This window comes from Pongo pygmaeus, chromosome 7 (assembly GCF_028885625.2).
Source record: "Pongo pygmaeus isolate AG05252 chromosome 7, NHGRI_mPonPyg2-v2.0_pri, whole genome shotgun sequence".
NCBI classification, from domain to species: Eukaryota; Metazoa; Chordata; class Mammalia; order Primates; family Hominidae; genus Pongo; species Pongo pygmaeus.
The window spans coordinates 30,616,225-30,637,488 of NC_072380.2; the positions used below are offsets into that span (position 1 = coordinate 30,616,225).

A 21,264-nucleotide genomic window follows, 5' to 3' on the forward strand; every position below is an offset into this window, starting at 1 on the left:
CACCTCGGCCTCCCAAATTGTATAGATAAGCCTTTTTGCAGAAGGGGAGAAATTCAGCCTCAGTTTGGTTAGATCACTTGTAATCTAATTGCAAGGATTCATTAGAGTAGAGGAAGAGCACTGATTTCAGTTGTTTAGAGGCGAGATAGGTTTTGCCTCACTTTGTTTTGGCTCCCTGTGCAGCACAGGAAGTACTTTGCAGTGAACTTCCTAAGTTTGGACTTGACTGTTTACATTCTTTTCAACTAACTTGTGCCTTAAGCCCCAAGTTCTTGGTTGGAAGGAGTTTGCAAGCCATTTGATGGTGTGTGTTAGAGGTGTTTTTAAAAATGGGGTTAAGGAGCAAATTTACCCACTTTGCTTATTTCTGTGTTTTTATGAAATTCATCAGCGACATCTCCCCCTAACCCCTATTGATTAATTTAGTAAATGGTATTAGTAAATGATGTTGAGGACCAATAAATAATGTATTGGTATAAATGGCTCATTTTTATCCTTAGTGAAATAAAGGATATAAAACCATTGACTTATAAAATTATTTGTATTTTTTAAATGTAATACAGCTTTTTCTTTCTAAAAATTTGTTGTCAAGTTGTACAGTTTGAAAATTAGTAGCTAGATCAAGATAGTGATTATCTTTGGGTGAGGGGGAAGAAAACAAGAAAATGCACGTTTTCTACTTGCTCTTGGTATTTCATTTCATTAACATTACCTAAACTTGGTTGGGCGCACACAGGGTGGGAGGTTTCACTGGATCCTGTTGGGGGCTGGGGGGCTCATTGCTAAAATGCTGGAGAGCAGAAGCAGGATTGTGAAAATATACTTGGAGGTCTATTGCAGTCTATGTCTGATCTTTAAATAGAAATCTTCTCAAAATGGTTTTGGAAAGTTTAGGCAACTGTTTTTTTTCAATTGTAGAGTTTGTTTATGTCAGTACTGCTTTCTCTCCTCCTCCTACCTCTTTTTTTCTTCTGCACCAGCCACTAATAAAAGCTCAAAGTAAACTTTGCAGAACGATCCTTAAAACATATACAGAAAGTTAAGATAGGTCCTCAAATGACCTAACAAGCACTTAAGGTGAAGCTAAAAGAAGAGCTCGTTAAATGCGTTCTCTTAGCCTGTCTACCTCACAAGTAGGACTTATTCTTCATGTGCTTTTCCATGTAGACATAGACACCCCCACCCCGCCCCCGATGGAGTTTCGCTCTTGTCGCCCAGGCTGAAGTGCAATGGAACAATCTGGGCTCACTGCAACCTCCGGCCTCCACGATTCAGGCAATTCTTCTGCCTCAGCCTCCTGAGTAGCTGGGATTACAGGCGTGCAGCACCACGTCTGGCTAATTTTTGTATTTTTAGTAGAGATAGGGTTTCACCATGTTTGTCAGGCTGGTCTCGAACTCCTGACCTCAGGTGATCCACCTGCCCCGGCCTCCCAAAGTGCTGACATTACAGGTGTGAGCCACCGTGCCCAGCCAACACACTTGTTTTTTAAAATAATTCTCTGAGACTTTTTATGTTACACAGTATTAATCATTCAACTTGTCTTTGAGTACATAAAGCACTTTCACACTTGCATGCATCCATTGTCTCATTTTGCCTGATATGTGCATAGTATGTATTAGATGCAAAAGTAGGTTGATCTCCTTTTCAATAATTAGAAGATTAATGTGTGATTATGTATAATTAGTCCTTTCTTTAAAGAGCTGACACCACGCTTGTCAACACCAGTAACCCTTTGACTTAAAAAAAAAAACCCCTTTTATCTTTAAAGGATCTATATCGTCATCTACTAATTGGATATGAATTTAGTAAGTATTTCAAAACCCATCCCTTCCAAGTTTAATCCTGGGTTTTGTACTTGGCAGAAGCTATATGGGCACATATGTGGCCCTTATGAATGAAAGTGATTGTCTCAATTTGCCATCACTAGGAAAAGAGATACAAGCTATTTTTAAAGTTGTTATTGATAATGAATTTGCACATAAACCCCCTACTTTTTCACTGGATGCACTGTGTTACCAAAGGGGTGTATATTTTCTAGACTGGCCTGTTTCAGTAATATAGACCGGCTTCTTTAAGAATAAGGTTGTGATTTCTTTTGTCCGTTTTATTGTTTTCTTTTTTTCTTTCTCTTTTTTTTCTTCTTGGTGCCAGATTCACTGATTTAAGCCTATGATCTGAGCTGTACAGAGATGAATCACATAATCCGGAAATCATTTACATGTTCACATTGACAGGGCATGGTTTCTATGCCACATTTCTGAAATTTTTGATGTGACACCCATAAGGCTTTAGTCTAATACAAGGAAGTGCTTTGTTGAGGCAAACCCACTGTTGATTTCCCAAGTCAGTGAAGTTGGCCATCAAAATTCTGAAGTTTCTTTGGTGTCACTTGACAGTGACCGACATCAGACTGGAATGTCTTGGGCCATCATTAAGCCGATATGGACCATTAAAAGTTTGTTAATAGGTTTTCCCCAAATCACCCCAAGATCTCTATCAGAGTTGAAAATTTAACTGAATTGAGAGCTATTGCCTAGGATCTGCTTCCTTTAAGCTTTCATTTTGAGTGCCTTCATTTAGCAAGTAGCGGGAGTAAAAGACATTGATGCAAAGGGGAAAGAATGTATGCCGATGGGTTTATTCATTGTCCTGACAGTGAGACAGGAAAGGAAAAGGCAGTAAGGACTCTGCAGTGAAAGGGGCTGCTGGCAGCACCAGCCACGTTTGGTGTTTGTGCGTTAAGGATTCTAAGGGATGTTTTTGTGCCTACCAGAGCAGTTGACCTGCTGCTTTACCTTCTGTTCACCTTCAGAGTTCTCGGTGTAAAAATGTGAGCATCGGGATTCCTGAGTAAGATAGTACCATCTGCACTCTGGCCTATGTTTCTTTCCGTGTAATATTATCTATTTCAAAGTGTCACTGTAAAATATTGCTTTAATGGGTAACTGACCGTGTTTGGCTTAGAAACAGCCCTTTCCTGTCATTGTCAGGGCCCAGGTCTTTCAATCATCCTTTTCAGAATGGTTTGAGAACATAGTGGTAAAAGTTCAAACAATCACGCCCTCTCGACCCTTTGGAAAATAAACTCTGCTTGACTCTCATTCTCTTGACATGTTAAAGATTGCGTTTATAGCTTCTTCAAAGGCCCTGTCATGACTTTATAGTCATCCTATACAAAGCAGATTCTCCTAGGGCGTGGTTATGTACATAGGGGTGGTTGGCTAACACAAAAAGTAAGTGTGTGTTGTGGAAAAGAAATTAATTGGGCTGGGGTGGATGGTCAAGTCAGATGGAGATTCCAGATACCTTCGAAGTATATCTGCCTAGTTCCTCCTACGAAGGGAATCCAGTCTGCAGTTACCAGCCAGGCCCCTCAGATCTACTCAGATGCAGGAGAAGCAGGATGCACGTCAGCTCCCTGTGGGGGAAACATGGGAAATAAAGGAAACTACACAGCATCAGACTGGACAGCAGCTCAGGTGTCCTGCTGCTTTCTCCCAGTTGGGGCAGTCTCAGAGCAGAGTATGAATCTCATCTTTCTCTTTCTAAGTAATAGAAGAACATCTCCAAAAAAGCCAAAGGAGAAGAAACCCCATTGGTTCATATTTGGAAGAGGAGCTCCATAGCTGATAAGCACTGGGCCATAGGGATTAGTGTTTATCAGATGTCAGGCATTAATCTGGCTGTTTACAAGATCTCATTTAATCTTTACAACTAATGCTGTGAAATATGGACTATATTCATCCCCAGTTTACAGCAGAGGAAACTGAGACACAGAAAGGTTAAACAGTATATCCAAGGTCAGTAGTGGAGTAGTATTTGAATCTAGGAAGTCAGACTCTTAAGTTCACACTCCTGATTCTCACAGTGTAAGCCTCTTGTTCATGGGGAGGTTCCACAAAATTGACTGTGACCCTGAGCTGGGATGTCTCTTTTATAATTGTGACTATAATTAACTGCAGCTGATGGTACTCCTAGACAGCTAGTTTTCTGGATACCTTTGCCAGTTGTAGAAGAGGATTGATTAACCAAGACCTTCTTCTCCTGGTTGCTTTTCTAATCCTTCTAGGTTCGGTGGCAGACATGAGGTTTTCCCCATTTTGTTATTGGAGCAGATACTTCATACCTTAAACACAATGTATTGTTTTCACCATAGGAATTTGGCTTAGTGGTGGGAGGGTGTGAGTTTGAGTGCCACAGTTTATTCAAAAGAATAAAAGTGAAGCCAAATGTACATTGTATTTTAAGAAGTGGCCTAGTCACTAGGAAATATTAAAATCTTTTTATCCCTCTGGTTAATGAGGATGAGATTAGGCTTCTCTATCATGGCCAATATTATTTTATAACACTTAGCTTGTTACAGATATTATCTGAGGAGAAGTTACACAGGCTTGAAATCAAAGATAAACCTGTGGAAACATTCTAGACTAGACATGGAAACATATTCCTTTCTGTTACTAAAACATTCAAAAGAGGATAAAATTTTATTGCGTTTTATGGAACATCTGGTTTAGAAACAATTATGAAGGTTTTTTTTTTTTTTAATTCAAGGGGCTAAAAATCAAAACTGACTTCAAGATATGTGGTAACCTAACACCTCCTGGAAGACTGTTCAATTAGGCAATCATGGCCCAGACTCATGGCCCAGCATCATCTCTAATGGCTCCATGGCCACGTATACCACAGGAAGCCTTGGGAAAGGGGTCTCTTTCTCCAAGTGCAGTATAGCTGTTTTACCAATGGACAGGAAAACATGTTTTCAAATGACTGATTTAGGCAAGGGAAAAAAGGAGTATTAAATCAGATTATTCTAAGGTAAAGCCAGGGCAAGCACTGGGAGGTGGTTGGATTAAGAAAAAGAATGAGGCATAATTGGTGTGATACAGTTTCTCATTGGGCAATAACCCAGCAGCACAGGCTGTTGTATTAACAGTCCTGATGTCTTTGCAAGCAATGCCCTTATTTAGGAAAAGTATGAAATACGGTTTACATCTGACGGATTCTTTCCCTCACTTGTTCATTCTCTGTTGGAATCCATATCTACCTAAGTTTCATCACAATGCAAACTGAACAACAGCCCCAGTTATTATCTGGAAACAATGTAGTCTTTATAAAAGAAAAATCTTCACAGAACTGTAATGTCCTCACATATACACGCTCTATTGGGAATTAAAAAATTGGATTGTGATATGGATTCTACCAGTAGTTAGCTGGGAATTTAGGCACATTAATTTATTTTTCTGGATCTTTTTTCATCTGTGTTGGGAAGCCTTTTGGCATTTTGGATGAGAATTCTAACATTGTGTGGGACTATCCTGCTCCTTTTAGGACTTTATCTTCCTGCCTCCTTCCTAATGAATGCCTGTGTAGTATTCAGTCATATAACAGCCTTCAGATACCCTTGCACATTTCTTTCTTTTTTTTTGAGACGGAGTCTCCCTCTGTCTCCCAGGCTGGAGTGCAGTGGCACGATTTCAGTTCACTGTAATCTCCACCTCCCAATTTCATGCCATTCTCCTGCCTCAGCCTCCCAAGGATCTGGGACTACAGGCATCTGCCACCACGCCCGGCTAATTTTTTGTATTTTTAGTAGAGCGGGGGTTTCACCGTGTTAGCCAGGATGGTCTCGATCTCCTGACCTCATGATCTGCCCGCTTCAGCCTCCCAAAGTGCTGGGATTACAGGCGTGAGCCACGGTGCCCGGCCATCCTCACACATTTCTAAATACCCCTAAGGAGTAGGGGGAAAGGGCAATGAGGAGTACTAACCATGGCTGAGAACTAGGCTTGATGACCCCAAAATTTCAGTACTAATTATGAATTTCATGATTTATGTAGACAAACCTGTATTACTTATCAGAGAACCTGACCCAGTTCTCTACCAGCTTCCCATTCCTGTGATCTTTACTCATAGTTTTGTATTTTAAAAATGAGCGTCACAAGTTTTCACTTGTAACACACTGATATATTCCCCAATAAATGGTAGAAAACTACTGGTTCGTTTTTAACTCACCTGCACACTGTTGTCTCTCAGTGAGTCCTATGCTCTCCACTGTAATAGATTACCCAGATGCAGGTTTGTCTGTGGCCTGTCATGGAGTCATTTCAGGCTCCAACTGAGTGTAACAGTTGTTTTCACAGACTCCTGGGGAAACTTTCGACTATACCTTGCCTAGTTTCTGTTTCTAATATAACCGATTATGATGCCTGTGGCAGAGAAAGCTGACAATACTCAAAAAACTGTAAATATATTTTAACCTTGGACCAATATTTGAGAGCTCAGAATCTCTCTAAAGTATGTATTTACTTCCTAGTTTCTGATGGAAATGACATGGCTATCAATTTTAAGAAACCGTTTATATTCCTAACTTATGTTTTTAACTTCTAAAAAGGCAAAAAAGTCAATTCTTTCTGCTTCATTTCCTTTTCTCCTGTTGAAAGATTTGTGGTCCCCAGGATATTTCTTTTCTTGTGACCAAAATGCTCTTTGAAAATAGTAAAAGGCTTTTATTGTGGCTCATGCCTGTAATCCCAACACTTTGGGAGGCTGAGGCAGGCAGATCACTTGAGGTCAGGAGTTCAAGACCAGCCTGACAAACATGGTGAAATCCCATCTCTACTAGAAATTTAAAAAATCAGCCTGGCATGGTGATGCACACCTATAATCCCAGCTACTCGGGAGGCTGAGGCATGAGAATTGCTTGAACCCCAAAGGCAGAGAAGTTGTAGTGACCCAAAATTACGCCACTGCACTCCAGCCCGGGTGACAGAGTGAGACTCTGTCTCAAAAAAGATGAACCAGTAGAAGACTTTTATTATTAGCTCTCTCTAGAAAATGGTTTGTTGTTGTTGTTGTTTTGTTTTGTTTGTTTGTTTGTTTGTTTGAGATGGAGTCTTGCTCTGTTGCCCAGGCTGGAGTGCAGTGGCGCGATCTCGGCTCACTGCAAGCTCCATCTCCTGGGTTCACACAGTTCTCCTGCCTCAGCCTCAGCCTCCCGAGTAGCTGGGACTACAGGTGCCCGCCACCACGCCTGGCTAATTTTTTGTATTTTTAGTAGAGATGGGGTTTCACTGCGTTAGCCAGGTTGGTCTCAAACTCCTGACCTTGTGATCCGCCCACCTCGGCCTCCCAAAGTGCTGGGATTACAGGCGTGAGCCACCGCGCCTGGCCACAAGGTCACAGAGGGATAGTAGCAAATTTGACCTTGAGTTTCATTGGCTGTGGGTTTTCATTTGGAGTTGGCCGTGGAGGAAGGGGCAGTATAAAGGTTGTTAGAATCAATTGAAGAAGTCTTTCAACTTACTAGATGGGATCGTATATTATTACTACCTTACTGTTTTTATCCTGTAGTAAAAGGCAGTTTCATCTAGTTCAGTACATATGCCTCAGATCTACTGGATCAACAGATCAGAATGGGAGTGTAGGAAGCTCTAGCAGAATCTGATAGGAAGCTCTTAAAGAAGTGACTTGTGGCTGTATCCCAGAGGAGGTAGAGCCTTTGGTTATTTAGAAGCTTCCTTGGAGAATTTCAGTATCTCAGAATGTCAAAGCAGGTGGGGAGGGGAGTTAGAATTCTAGATCCTCAGCTTTTAGTCAGTATTTATAACATGTATTCATCAGTGGGTTAGCAGAAAGATGAATGGGTCGATGAATCAGCTTTCACTTTTGAAATGGTGGAATAGTTTTCACTTGCTATGAATGCATAGGCAAAGTGGAGACAACAAGGATGGGGAGAGACTCCAAATTGAAGACAGAAACAAACTGACTCTAACTGTATTACAAATGAATAACACAACCACACTGAAGGTGGGGGGAATGGGGAAACTAACCCACAAGTAATCCAAATAATATACATATTGGCAACATACATTTAGACTAAAGACAAAAAACTGTAAATAAATATAAGTTGTAGTTAATAGACTTTTTATAGTGGTATCGGTTAGCAATTCTGAAACTAATGTGTGTTTTTGTATTGAGCAAATAAATAAATGTATAGTAGATAATGAAAGCTAGGATTCTCGCTATTAGAGGAGTTACACATAGGCAAAGGAGAGGGATAGAATTAACCAAATGGTGTGAGATTGGAATTGGAGCTATCAGTATGAACTTCAATACATCTAAATATATTTTAAATATATTAAAGTATTTTTATTAAAATAAAAATTAAAAATATTTTAAATATATCTATATGACGCAGAGAAGTAGATCTGAATGTGAGAGCATGTATGTGTACACAACTGGGACACTTGGAACAGCAAAATAAATAATGGTAGTAATGAATTATAAAGCATAGAGCTAAATATAAGTCTGTAAGTCATTACTGATGTAAATAATTAACAGGGCAGAAGGGAGAGCTTTTCCATGGAGTAGAAAGCTGATACACTGTATATAAAAGGAGCAATGAAGGCAATCCCAGCTACTCGGGAGGCTGAGGCAGGAGAATTGCTTAAACCCAGGAGGTGGAGGTTGCAGTAAGCCGCTGAGACCATGCCACTGCACTCTAGCCTGAGTGACAGAGCAAGACTCCGTCTGGTGGCAGTGGGGAGGAACAATGAGATTACTAAAGCACCATTTGGCAACTACAATAGTAACAGTTGCTTCAGGTAATAATTATTAATAGATGTTAAAACTAGTAGATTTTTTGAAAAACAACATATTTATATAGTCTGGAAATATTTGTCTGTAAGAAACTAGTTAAAAGGGGAAAACAGCATCTTTACAATAGAGAAACTTGGCAAATGATCAAAGCTAATATCACTCATAATGGGACAAAAGTGACACCATGTGCCTCTTGATATTCTGCACTGTGCAGGACACCCATCTCTGATCTTCCTGCCAAAAAATGCGTAACCTGAATCTAAACCAAAAAAAAAAAAAATTAGATAAACCCAAATCGAGGGCCACTCTACAAAATAAATAGCTTGTAGTTTTCAAAAATATCAAGCTCATGAAAGGTAAGGACTGAAGAACTCTTTCAGGAGACTAAAGTGATGACAACTAAGTGCTATGTGTGATTCTGAATTAGATCTTGGATCAGGAAAACAAAGAGATGTCCTTGTTTTTAGGAAATCAAACTGAAGTAAAGGGTAAAAGAATAGCATGCTTGCTACTTACTTTTAATCAGTTCAGGGGAAACGTGTGTGTGTGTTTGATAAATGTGAAATGCTAACATCTAAGAAATGTGTGCACAGGGTATATAGGAATTATACTATGTCTGCAATTTTTCTGTAAGTCTGAAATTATTTCAGAATAAAGTTCTTTTTTAAAAGTAACTGGTTTTTAAAAACATAGCTGGTTGAATGCTGTGTCCCAGTAGGAAATCCCTTATTCCACCTCTCTCCTTTTGTTTTTAATTCTGTATTGGATTTTATAAATTATACATAGTTGTAAAAATTTCAAATGATGCAAAATTGTACAAAAGTCTGTGCCCTCTATCACCCCTACCACTAAGTTGACTGCTATTAACTGGTTGGTTGTCTCATTCTAAACCTTTCTGGACTTACACAGATAGAGAAGTATACATGCACGTGTATATACAGTCTCCTCTACCCCCATACTACCAAACATTGCTGAGTATCTTTTTTTTTTTTTTTCAGCCTAATCTAGCCATGGACATCTTTCTCAATATGTATATATAGCTCTGTTTTGTTTCTAAGCATTTTTTTTCTAAATGAGTCATTCCATTGTCCCTAAAACTCATTGTCAAGGACTGATGGACTAACTTTAGTGCAGAACCATTTGTAACAACACCGGGAGCCTGAAGCTAACAGAACTGAAGTACTCTGTTTATTGTACCAAATAACCAAGACTCTATCAGGTATGAGGGTGCTCTGAAGACCTCAGTGACAGGAATTTGGAGACTTTTTTTCTAGTGAGAGGCTCTTACGGTGACTCAGCTTTGGTCAACACCATTTTCTGTGTCTCTGTATAGGCTCAAGGTTGAAATCCTTATAAGAGAAAACAGGTTTTGTCACTTTAGGCCGCAGCTGCCCCTTAAATAGGCAGCTGTGGTCAGAGGAATAAGGGCATAGAACACAGACATTGGCCCCTGAGTACCCGTCCCAAAGAAGAAGGCTTAGAGGGCAGTAGCCATCTCATCCCAGCTTCTCTTCCCAGGGCTGCTTTAATGGTTTCATATCTGATCTGTTCTAGTCTCTTCATTGAGTCTGTCTTCCCTACCATCCCTAGAGTTACCGCCAACCACTGTGATTCTCAAATGTGGTCTCTATGCAAACAGCATCAGCATTACCCTGAACTTGTTACAAATGCAAATTTTCAGATTCCATCTCAGAGCTACTGAACCAGAAACTCTAGCAAATCATCCAAGTTGATGCTGCTAACATTTGAGGGTCACAGACCTACTACATAAAGCTGATCATATTATCCCCCCATTTTTAAAACCTAATGGCTCAGCTGAGCACACACTCCAAAGTCCTCAGTCATGGCATAAGAGGTCCTTTGTGATCTCTTCCCCAGTCTGCTTGTTCAGCCACCCCACCCCCGACCCCTCCCACCCTAACACCCTTTCTGCATCCTGTTACAGAGAAATTTGCTGAGCCCTTTCCTGAACTGCACCTGGTGAACTTCTACTCTTCCATCACTTCCTCTGGTGCCTTCCCTGGCTCCCTGGCATGAAACTGCCCTGGTATACTTTCAAGTATACTGGACGAACAAGAATACGTTGTTTCTCAGCAGTGTCCTTTTAAAGATCTCCCAGAATTTGCCCTGAGTAGGGAATTCAGCCTCTGTAGATTATATGGAACCTGGATTGGTTGAGACTGTTGGCTGTCCAGTAGCCAGTCAGATTGGGGTGCCTGTAAGTAACTGTTTATATTCAAATTAATATACTAATATTCGGAAACTGTCCTTTCTGGTCCATGTAATGAAAAGGACACCATTTACATTTGGAAGAGAAAGGTTCTCTGTTCATTGTGAGAAGAACGGTGAATTATGAGCAAGAGAGGAAAAGGTTGCTTTTGAAAGACACAGGTTCACCCTTTCACTTGGCAGTAATCTTATCCTGACGGCATTTAATGTGAAGTAATTGTAGCCAGAGAAGAATCTTAGTAGGCTTTAATTAAAAACACAAGGAATTTTTTTCTCTTGTCTTCTTCCTATCTGCCTCTTTTTCTTTTTTCCCTCTTCATTTCTGTGTTCTCCCTTCTCCTGCCCCTCTTTTTTCTCCTCTTCATCATCCCTTAACATTTAAAATGTTTTTGGCTTGGCTAATCCCTATGGATGGAAACTTAGCTGAGCAGGATATTGATTACCAAATATGGTATTGCTGCTAAAGATGTTAGAGGAATGTGGCTTGTATTCTAAGCCTACGGCCTCTGAATAAGCTGCCAAACAAATTAGGTCATTTTAACTTCTGAGCTTTTTTTTTTTTTTAAATGAGGATGCTGGAACTTTGATTTGGAACATGATGTTGATGTTATTTTAGTTCAAATGGGCGGGGGTATGAAGAAGGGGGCAGGGAGTGGGGGAGACTTAGTTCAGCATGTTTTAGGACTCAAGCCACCAGCCCAGGTTGTGTAAGAGGCAAACATATTATGTGGAGCTTCAGTTGATTCTGGAATACCAGTGAAAGAGCCGAGGCATAGAATTCACATGTGCAGCCTCATTTTCTGAGGCTAGATGCTCTAGACCACAACTAGGTCCCAGGATACTCTTCACGTTATCCCCAGTGGCCTGGGCCACAGGACTCAGGTTAATGTGAGCTCAGGTTTAGGAAAGTTGCTTCCTCACAGGAAGGTTGGTCAAGTTTAGTGCCGGGGAGGACATCCTGAAGTTGATGGCAAGTTGCTACTATGTGTGTCTGATGGAGTGTGGTGCAAATGAGCAAGTCCTTTCACAGCATACCTATACGTGACACCCAGGGACTGTGCTTGCCTCCCAGCAGAGACCACAGTTCTTAGGTCCATTCTTGGAAATATTTATTCTGTTGTAATATTAGCTTTGTTAGGGTGGAAGTTGGTCCACCTCAGTGAGGTCCTTTGTGACCTCACCCCAGCTTGCTTCAGAATGCAGCTTTGCTTTTTGTTTTTGTTTTTCCTTATATATTTTTTTGGCAAAATAATACCGAGGTTTCCCAAATTTAAACAAAAACACAACACAACATCAGTTGAAGGAAATGTTCTGTGTTTCACAGAACAGGCGCTATCTGTTCGCTTTTTGGTGTTGATTAGGTATGCACAAGGGTATTCTCCACATCCCTTTTGCTACTGCCCTCAATTGGTTTCTTCTCAGAATGAGTGAGTCATGCTCATGAGGAAGTTCCACCCACTCCAAGATTTCTGGGTCAGGGCTCTGTGGCTTTTGTTAGGCCTCCCTAAGGACCTCTCTTTCCTTTCCCTTCCCCCCTTATTTCCTGTTAATGCCATTACCATCCAGCCACAGGCTCTTCCTTGTATACTTGAAGCTGAGCCTGTGAAGTTCAGAGTTGTTCATCCTGGTCTCTAGAGTAAGAGAGTCTTGTTTTTGTGGATATTTCTTTTTTTGAGACAGAGTGTAGCTCTGTCACCCAGGCTGGAGTGCAATGGCGCGATCTTGGCTCACTGTACCCTCTGCCTCACGGGCTCAAGCAATTCTGCCTCAGCATTCCAAGTAACTAACTGGGATTACAGGTGCATGCCGCCACACCCAGCTAATTTTTTTTTTTTGTATTTTAGTAGAGATGGGGTTTCACCGTGTTGCCCAGGCTGGTGTTGAACTCCCGAGCTCAGGCAATCCACTTGCCTCGGCCTCCCAAAGTGCTAGGATGACAGGCGTGAGCCACAGCGCCCTGCCTGCTCTTATTTTTCTTCAAGCTCATTAGAAGAATGGTGGCGAGGGGGCGGGGGGTGCTTTGGAGCTCTCAGGCCCATGTGTGTACATTCAGAACACTAAATGGCAACTGTGTTCTTAAGAGACTAATTTTCAGGACTCTAGTCCCTTTCCAGACCATACCATGAAAACATGGGAACTGAGTGGGTCCCATGGGTGCACATTTAAAATACACTCTCTTGGGATATCTTTTTGACACGTAGGGTCCAGAATTCATGGTATTGGATGCTTAATAATGAAGGCATTCTTGAATGGTGGAAGGGTTCCAAATAGACTTGTCTTGCCCTAGTGTCTTTCATAGTGTCTGTGATTTGTTTTACTGAATATAATCTATTTTAGGTAAACTGCAGGAATAGGGTCAGACGTAACTGAAATTACTATACATTAAAGTGTGTAACTGTGCTAGGAATTTGCTGGTTCAAATTTTAAACTGAAAAGTTTTTGTCTAAAAAGAAAAGGAATAGTTGAAAATCTGCGTAACTACATTTTTTAACTAAACTAAATCCCACTGACTTTCGGAACACTTTGTGTTGTCATTTTTCATGTAACCTGTATAAGTAGTAATAATGAGAGTGGTTGCTGACCTTTTTTCCTGAGGGACCAGGGTTTACTGGTGTGTTTATTTTGTCACCATTCCGGTTTGACTCTAAGGAAATGAAAACATCTTCCATTTGTTCTCTATTTCCAAAGGGCATCCGCTTCGATCCTGAAATTCCGCAAACACTACGACTAGAGTTTGCTAAGGCAAACACGAAGATGGCCAAGAACAAACTCGTAGGGACTCCAAACCCCAGTACTCCTCTGCCCAACACTGTACCTCAGTTCATTGCCAGAGAGCCATGTAAGTCGATCTACTTTTCATTTAAAAATAATAATAACTAAGAACTGTTCATGTGCTGCATGTGAGGTTACACCATGGGACATGGAGCTGGCTGAGTCTTATTTTCCATTTCTGTGAAGAGGTTGCCTAGGTGTTCTTGGTGTCAGAATTCCAAATACAGCAATCTTGTTTGCGATTGGCTGTCCCAAAAGATGGTTCAGCTTGAATAGAACCATAACTTCAGAATTTCATTTGATGTACTACAGATTTCCTTAATGTTATATTTACCATCATGAGTATGCCCCTAGTTGCCTTGGGTATAAATCCTTCATTCCCCCCTGCTCGGACACGAGAGCTGGTTCTCAGCATTTACTTTAATCCATTTGTTGAAGGACATCAGCTTGGTGGCTTTGGAAAAATAGGATATTAAAAGTGAAAGAAGCAGATCTTAGGAATTTGGTTCTATTCAGTTTAGCCATAACTCTAGGGGGAAAAGTAAACACATACAAGGAATGTATATATTGGAACAGTCAGTCTAGCAAACTAATACCAGTAAAACTTTAAGGAAATTTGGGGCTTTCTTTTCCAACTTAATTGGATAAGGACACTGGCTAATCGCTCAAGACATCTTCTACCCCACATTAATAAGCTTATTTCATTATATGTCCAGACTACCATTTCTGCCTTTCACTGAATAACTTTAAAAGATTGAATTTGCTTTCTCAAGCTCAGTCAGTGGCAGAAGTGGGGCATGAGACAGGCCTTAACTTTTCCTTTCATTGCAGAGCCATATGTGATTTAATACGGCAGGGCATTCAAGGAAACCCAAGTGACTTGGATTCCAAGTTATTTGGAATATTTCTGTCCTGTCGTTTTTGGTCTGCTTTCTAAACCGCACGATTGTGATCTTCTTCCTTCGATAATACATTTTAACTCTTCTTATTGAAATTGAAGGACACATGGATTCCTTGCTCCCCCCATGTCATGTGCATGTCAGATTTAATCAGGTTATCTTTGGAAGTCACAGCCATTCTGTAGTTCAGTCACTCTTGGTACTCATCAGTAGAAACTAATAGATAAGTCTCCCTGAATGTTCTAAAATAAATGTTTCTATGAATCCAGAAAGTCATAATAGATAAAAAAAAAAATTATTTTGTTCTTTCACCTTCTTTGTCCCAGGGAAACTAGAAACCTTTGCTTATTTGGGAAGGAACTCTAAACAAAAGTTACATCTTACAGTGTACTTGTAGTACAGGAGGATATAGGAACATCCTTTACATAATTCTTCATCCTTATAGTATCTAGCTTAATACTTTGTATATTGTATATATTTAATATTTATTATAGTGAGTGGATAAATTGATACTGAAATTGGGCTACTTGTAGAACTATAGATGCATTTGTATGCCTCTTCTCTCTGAAATTTCTTCTCTCTTGATCAAGGCATCAAAAAAGAGTATTTTTAGGATGCCTGATTTAGTAAAAATAACCTAAAGTAATTCTTTGCCTTTTTAGTGAATTTGCCAGCCTCAGATCTCAGTTCTTTGAAAAGATTAATTCAGGCAGGAAATGTAATGCTGGTGATACTTAACTTTACATTTTCAGTTCTTTGCTGAATACTCTTTTTAACAGGACCACAAAACTTTTTCTGAATTTCTTACAACAGCCCTGTGAAATAGGTAGCCAGGAAGGTTGTAGCCAGGTTACGACATGCTATACAAAAGCAACAAATAGGAACAAACTGGACATTCACAAGTCCCTGAAGTTACAGGAGAGCATAGAAACTGAGCTTAGAACTCTTTTCTGGCAAGCTCTGCTCACCTCCCTTCCGAGCATACAGAACAGTGCAAAAATGGCCAGATAGTTTCCATGACAGGGTAAAAACTTGCCCAGCTGTTCATAGCAACACGAATTTGAAGTTTAAAAAAAAAAAAAAATCCAAGCAGCCAGCAGTATATTTTTGAGGAAAATAAAAGTCAGCATGATTTATCTTAATATAGCTCATTTTTACGACATAGCGTCTTGAGGAGAGCAAGTCCCCTATGGCTCAGGTCAACTTTATTATCCATTGCCATTGCCTCTGGGAACTGTGAACTTGACCGTCACATACAACTTGCTTACCTGGAAGCATACGGCAAGACTTAAGAACACTGTGTTGGGTCTACACAGACAAACCCACTTGCATTGTACTCAGAATTGGTACTCAAGGTGGTCAGTTGAACTACTTATCAGGTGTAGACTATAACGGAATTGGAGAATTTGAGGATTGGAAAGGCCCTGAAGGCTAGTCTTTGTTGTAGGCCATGGAGGTTTTTTATAAATGTTTCTTTTGGTTAATGTTTTTATATGGTAGTGGCTGAAAAGCACTCGTTACCATCACTGAAGGAAGAATGTTCTGTGGTTTTATTATACAACACACATACACTTGAACTCTCAATTCTCCATAAATATATGAACTTAATGAACTTAAACGAGCGCCCAGTGTGCTAGATTCTGGAGAAGAAGGAAATTGGTTGCTGCCTTAAAAGAGCTGGCATTCCAGGGAGGTGATGGTGGTCAAAGTTGTCAGAAAACTTGGCCCCATATGAAGGACATATAAGAGATTCTGCAGCTTAGCTGAGATTGCCCCCGAATCAGACTGCCATATTTGCTGAGCACCTGCTGTATTTGTGCCAGGGATGAAGAGTGAGAAAACCAGATGTTGCCACTTAGCTGGGTAGATGGTGGCCTGCTGTGGAGAACTTTGGCTTCAGGCTAGAAGATGTCACTGAGAATCCTGTCAATAATTCTGCCAATTATTGACAAGCTTTGTGACCTTTAAGAGAAAAAAATTTTTTTAACTTGGTTGTGCTCCTATTCTCTCAGCTATAAAATAGGAATAATACTTTCTGATTGTTAGGAGAGGTAAATAAAACAATATCCCAGGATTGGGCTGAGGATTAAATAGATATAGTGTATGTAAAGTACTAGGCAAAGGTAAAGTACAATAATAATTTGTTAATAAAAAGCTTTGGGTTGCCTTTCTTTCCTAATAGTTACAGCAGATATTGATCTTCTGAGTTGTCATCACAGTTTGAGCGTAGCCAATTGTCTTTGCAAGTTAGCAGAAAGGATGAGTGAAATTGACATACAATTTCAAGAAAGTAGTGTATCTACCTGCCTAAATTAATAGAATTGATCATTAATTTGAGCTTTTCTTTCTCTTCCTTGTATGTAATAAAGTTGGAAAAGAACTGTGAGAAAGCGGGAGTTAAGAGATGAGGAAGAATTATAAATTACATTAAATTCTCTTAGATTGTGCATTAGGTTGTACAGGAATGTAGTGTTCTATAATAAGAACTCTGCTTTGGAGATGAAGAAAGAGTAAGTCACTTAACTGATTTTTATTTTTCTCGTCTGTAAAGTGATGATGCTGTGTGCCAGATGCTCTCCTAAGCATTTTTATGTGAATTATCTCATTTGATTCTCAATAGCACTTATTTTCCAGTTGAAGAAACTGAGGCCTAGGAAAGTCTAGTAACTTTCCTGAGGTAACACTGTCAGTAAGTGTGATGGCTGAATAGTGTCCCCCAGAATTCATATGATGAAGTCTCTGTTCCTAGTACCTCAAAATGTCACCATATTTGGAGATAAGATTTTTAAAGAGATGATTAAGTTCAAATGGGGCCCTTAGGGGTGGAGCCCTAATCCATTATGACTGCTATCCATATAAGAAGAAAAAGAGACATCAGGTATGTATACACACGGAGGAAGGGCCGTGTGAGGACAGAGGACAAAGCAACCATCTGCAAGCCAAGGAGAGAGACCTCAGGAGAAACCAACCCTACAGACACCTCTAGACTGGCCTCTAGAACTGTGAGGAAATAAATATTTGTTGTTTAAGCCACTCACTCTGTGGTATATGACTATGGCAGCCCTAGCAATACAATACATCAAGTGATAGAGCCTAGACTTAAATTCTAGACTTTTTGTCATTTACTAGTTTTGTAAGTTTGGTTTAGTTACCTAACCTCTCTGTGTCTCAGTTTTCTCAGCTACACAACGGCAATAATTAGGGCCACAGAGTCAGGACGCAGTGACTGTTAGTGTGCATGTGTAAAAATGGGTACATTCATGTGCCTTTTGTCCCTCATAATTAAAAGACCTATAGTTTTTCTGTGTTTGTATACTCAGCATCTCACATCTAGAAATACATAATGGATTTTTTTTTGGTAACATACCATAGTTTTATTTTTATGTTTTTTCAGTTGATCATGATTTTCTTATTCCCAGCAAGTGTGGAGAGAGGTGCCCTTCAAAGTACTTTTTAAACTTACAGTGTTACTGAGGTCTGATTGGGATGTGATAAAATGCACATATTTAAGATGGCTCATTTGGTTAGTTTGTCATAATACATATGAAATTAATTGAATAAATGTTCTTGATGAGTTTATACTCTTTGCAATATACCTTATTATAATAGTGCCCTTAAAGGTGGAGGCATTCAACACTTAATAGAGCCTTTACTCAGTTTAGACAGATCCTGTCCTTTCGATTCAGTTTTTATGAAGCAGATATCAAAAGGCTCCAGAATTCTGCAGTAATGAAGATTCCTGTACTCCCGCTCCAAGGAGTCTGGTTCTGCAGGTCTGGGCTAGGATGTAGGCTCTGTATTTTTAAAAAATAATAATTGTTCTTATTTTCCTCCCCTCTAGGCTTTTAAAAGCTCTTTGGGTAGTTTTGATTCACAGTTGAGAGTCACTGATAAATCAAAGAATTTTTAAAGTTAAATTCTCCTTCCTACTTTCATATTCTTCTCCTTTGCCCCTGCACCTTTCTTCCCTCCTCCCTTCCCTCTCTCAGACAAAAGCTTGCTCTGTTAAATTAGTACTCTTAGATACCTGATCAGCACATAACGTTTTGGTGACTAATCAGATTACTTCCTTGTTTACCTGCCATGTCCCTGGAAGTTCCCATTTATCCAGTAACAACCTACGCTAACTGGAAGCGAGTTCTCTGTCTCATGTCTGAAGAGACCCTGTGAAGGTTCAGGAGAGCCTGTAAAGTATCTCACACATTCCTTCCCAGAGACAACACTGAGCAAATAGGAAATCTCTTAACATTCATCTCTGTGGGACAAGGTCATCCAGGGCCTATCTAAAGCTTACTGTGTCCCATGGAACAGAGCCCTGGTGCCTGCATTTTTTCCAAGGCAGCAGTGCATGGCATGCACAATTAGAAAGATTGGCAAATGTCTTGTCAGTTTCACGCCTGCTCTCCAGCGGCATTGTTTATGAAGACTGACTGGGCAGGAGGAATACCTAATCAATCTGGGCAGAAGGAACGGGACACAAGGGAATGACTAAAAGTTGCAGGTGTTCTGAGGGCAAGACTTTCTATTTCTTTTTTTTTTTTTGATAACCAAAATCCTACATGCTTCTCAGAAGAAAAATTTTCAGGCAGTCCAGCAAAAAAATAAAAGTCATTAAATTCTACTACCCAGAGACAATCACCATTAGCACTTTGGTGCTTATCCTTACACACCTTTTAATATGCACATAATAAAATGTATCTCTTTCTGCATTTTGAATTTTGAAATCATTTAACTTACCCCTTTATCTTTAGGACAAAGTTTTGCTGCAAGTGAGACTAAGTGGCTCAGTAGGGCCGAAAATAATACCTGGGCTCTCACGAAACATCACCTCAGTCTCTGCTGCCATTGCTGTAGAGCATTGTGTATTCATGTGGCACAGATACGCTTGCTAGAATCAGAGCAAGGGGAATAGTGGCAGAGAGAAGTCTCTCTTAACTCCCTGATGTCTCAAGTAAACCCAAACCAGCTCCTGAGCTGCTTGAATTCTGGCATTTGATTGAATGATTCATAGGCCTTTATTTAATGGATGGGAAGAAAGGAAATGTTTATTGAGCAACTACTCTGTTTCCTCAAGAATTATATGTAAAATACCTATTTTACCCCTAAGGAGACTGAAACTCAAGAGTTTGAGTAACTTTCCCAAACTCACATAGCTCATTTTAAGGCCTGCTTGGCTCTAAAACTCATTGCTAGTCTCACATCACCACACTGCCTTTTTTTTTTTTTTTCCAGTTATGTTTTTAATTATTTACCTCCCGACCTGCTCCCCCTCCTGCCCTTCAACATTGCCTACCTTATGGTCCATTTCTTGATTGATTGGCAGGGTTTGGCTCTGTCTCCCAGGCAGGAGTTCAGTGGCACAATCATGGCTCCCTGCAGCCTTGACCTCCTCTCAAGTGATCCATCCACCTCAGCCTTCCAAATAGCTGGGACTACAGGTGCGTGCCACCACACCCAGCTAAATCTTTATTTTTTGTAGAGATGGGGTTTTGCCTCATTGGCCAGGCTGGTCTCCTGGGCTCAAGCAATCCACCTGCCTTGGCCTCCCAAAGTTCTGGGATTACGGGTGTGAGCCATGACTCACTTCTTTTTGAAGTAGCCCATGGGTGCTGACAGCTATAGTTCTTTCGAAGATAATTCCTTAGAAGGTGCTTTAAACTCACTCAGACCTTTGAAAATGTACTTAATAAGACATATTATATAAAGTCAGGATTTCAGGGCTGGTCAGCTACTTATTGAAAAAAATCAAGGCCGGGCGTGGTGGCTCACACCTGTAATCCCAGCACTTTGGGAGGCCGAGGTGATCTCAAGTGATCAGGAGGTCAGGAGTTTGAGACCACCCTGGCCAACATGGTAAAACCCCGCCTCTACTAAAAATACAAAAATTAACTAGGCATGGCAGCGCTCACCTGTAATCTCAGCTACTCCGGAGGCTGAGGCAGAGAATCACTTGAACCCAGGAGGCAGAGGTTGCAGTGAGCTGAGATCGTGCCACTGCACCCCAGCCTGAGTGACAGAGCGAGACTCTGCCTCAAAATAAAACAAAAAATCAAGCTTCAGACTGGGCTCGGTGGATCATTCCTGTAATCCTGGCACTTTGGGAGGCCGAGGCAGGCGGGTTGCCTGAGCTCAGGAGTTCGAGACCAACCTGGGCAACATGGCAAAACCCCGTCTCTTTAAAAAATAATAATAATAAAAAAAGTATATATATACACACACACACACACACAAATTAGCTGGGCGTGGTGGTGTGCGCCTGTAATCCCAGCTACTCAGGAGGCTGAAGCATGAGAATTGCTTGAACCCGGGAGGCAGAGGTTGCAGTGAGCTGAGATCGCACCATTCCTCTCCAGCCTGGGCAACAGAGTGAGACTCTGTCTCAAAAAAAATCAAGCTTCAGTATAATTCATTAGCATCAAATTTGATGGCCAAGTGCATTAACTGTAAAATGTTAGCTGAAGTTAAACCACCAGATCGTTTATATTTAGTTTTGGTGTACTTTGTTCTCTCTGGGAAAACTAAAACTAACATAGAAAACAAAACACATTTCCTTAACATAGAAATGTGAGGGATTGTCTTACATGATATTGGGTTGGTTATTCGGGGAGATAAAATTTTCAGTCCATGTTAAGAGAACGTGCCTCAAATCAGTCAGTCTCTCTCTCTTTGTTTTTGAAGACTGGGCCTTCCTGTGTCACCCATGCTGGCCTAAAAGTCCTGGGTTCAAGCATTCCTCATGCCTCAGCCTCCAGAGTAGCTGGGA

At 40.5% G+C, this 21,264-nt stretch overlaps 1 protein-coding gene across 8 annotated transcripts in view; it reads left to right on the plus strand.

Moving 5' to 3' along the window:
- Positions 1 to 21,264, plus strand: part of RBPMS (RNA binding protein, mRNA processing factor) — a 185,899-nt gene that overhangs the window by 105,739 nt on the left and 58,896 nt on the right. For 7 of the 8 annotated variants that reach the window (XR_010127163.1, XM_054497942.2, XM_054497944.2 and 4 more), the window contains exon 5: positions 13,519 to 13,669. Coding sequence is in view for 7 of the 8 variants with exons in the window: in XM_054497942.2 (XP_054353917.1) it covers positions 13,519 to 13,669 (151 nt within the window). In the remaining variant the exon portion in view is untranslated. Of the gene's footprint in view, positions 1 to 8,670; positions 10,820 to 13,518; positions 13,670 to 21,264 lie in introns of those variants that run through there. The other variant, XM_063668606.1, reaches the window with a different exon arrangement.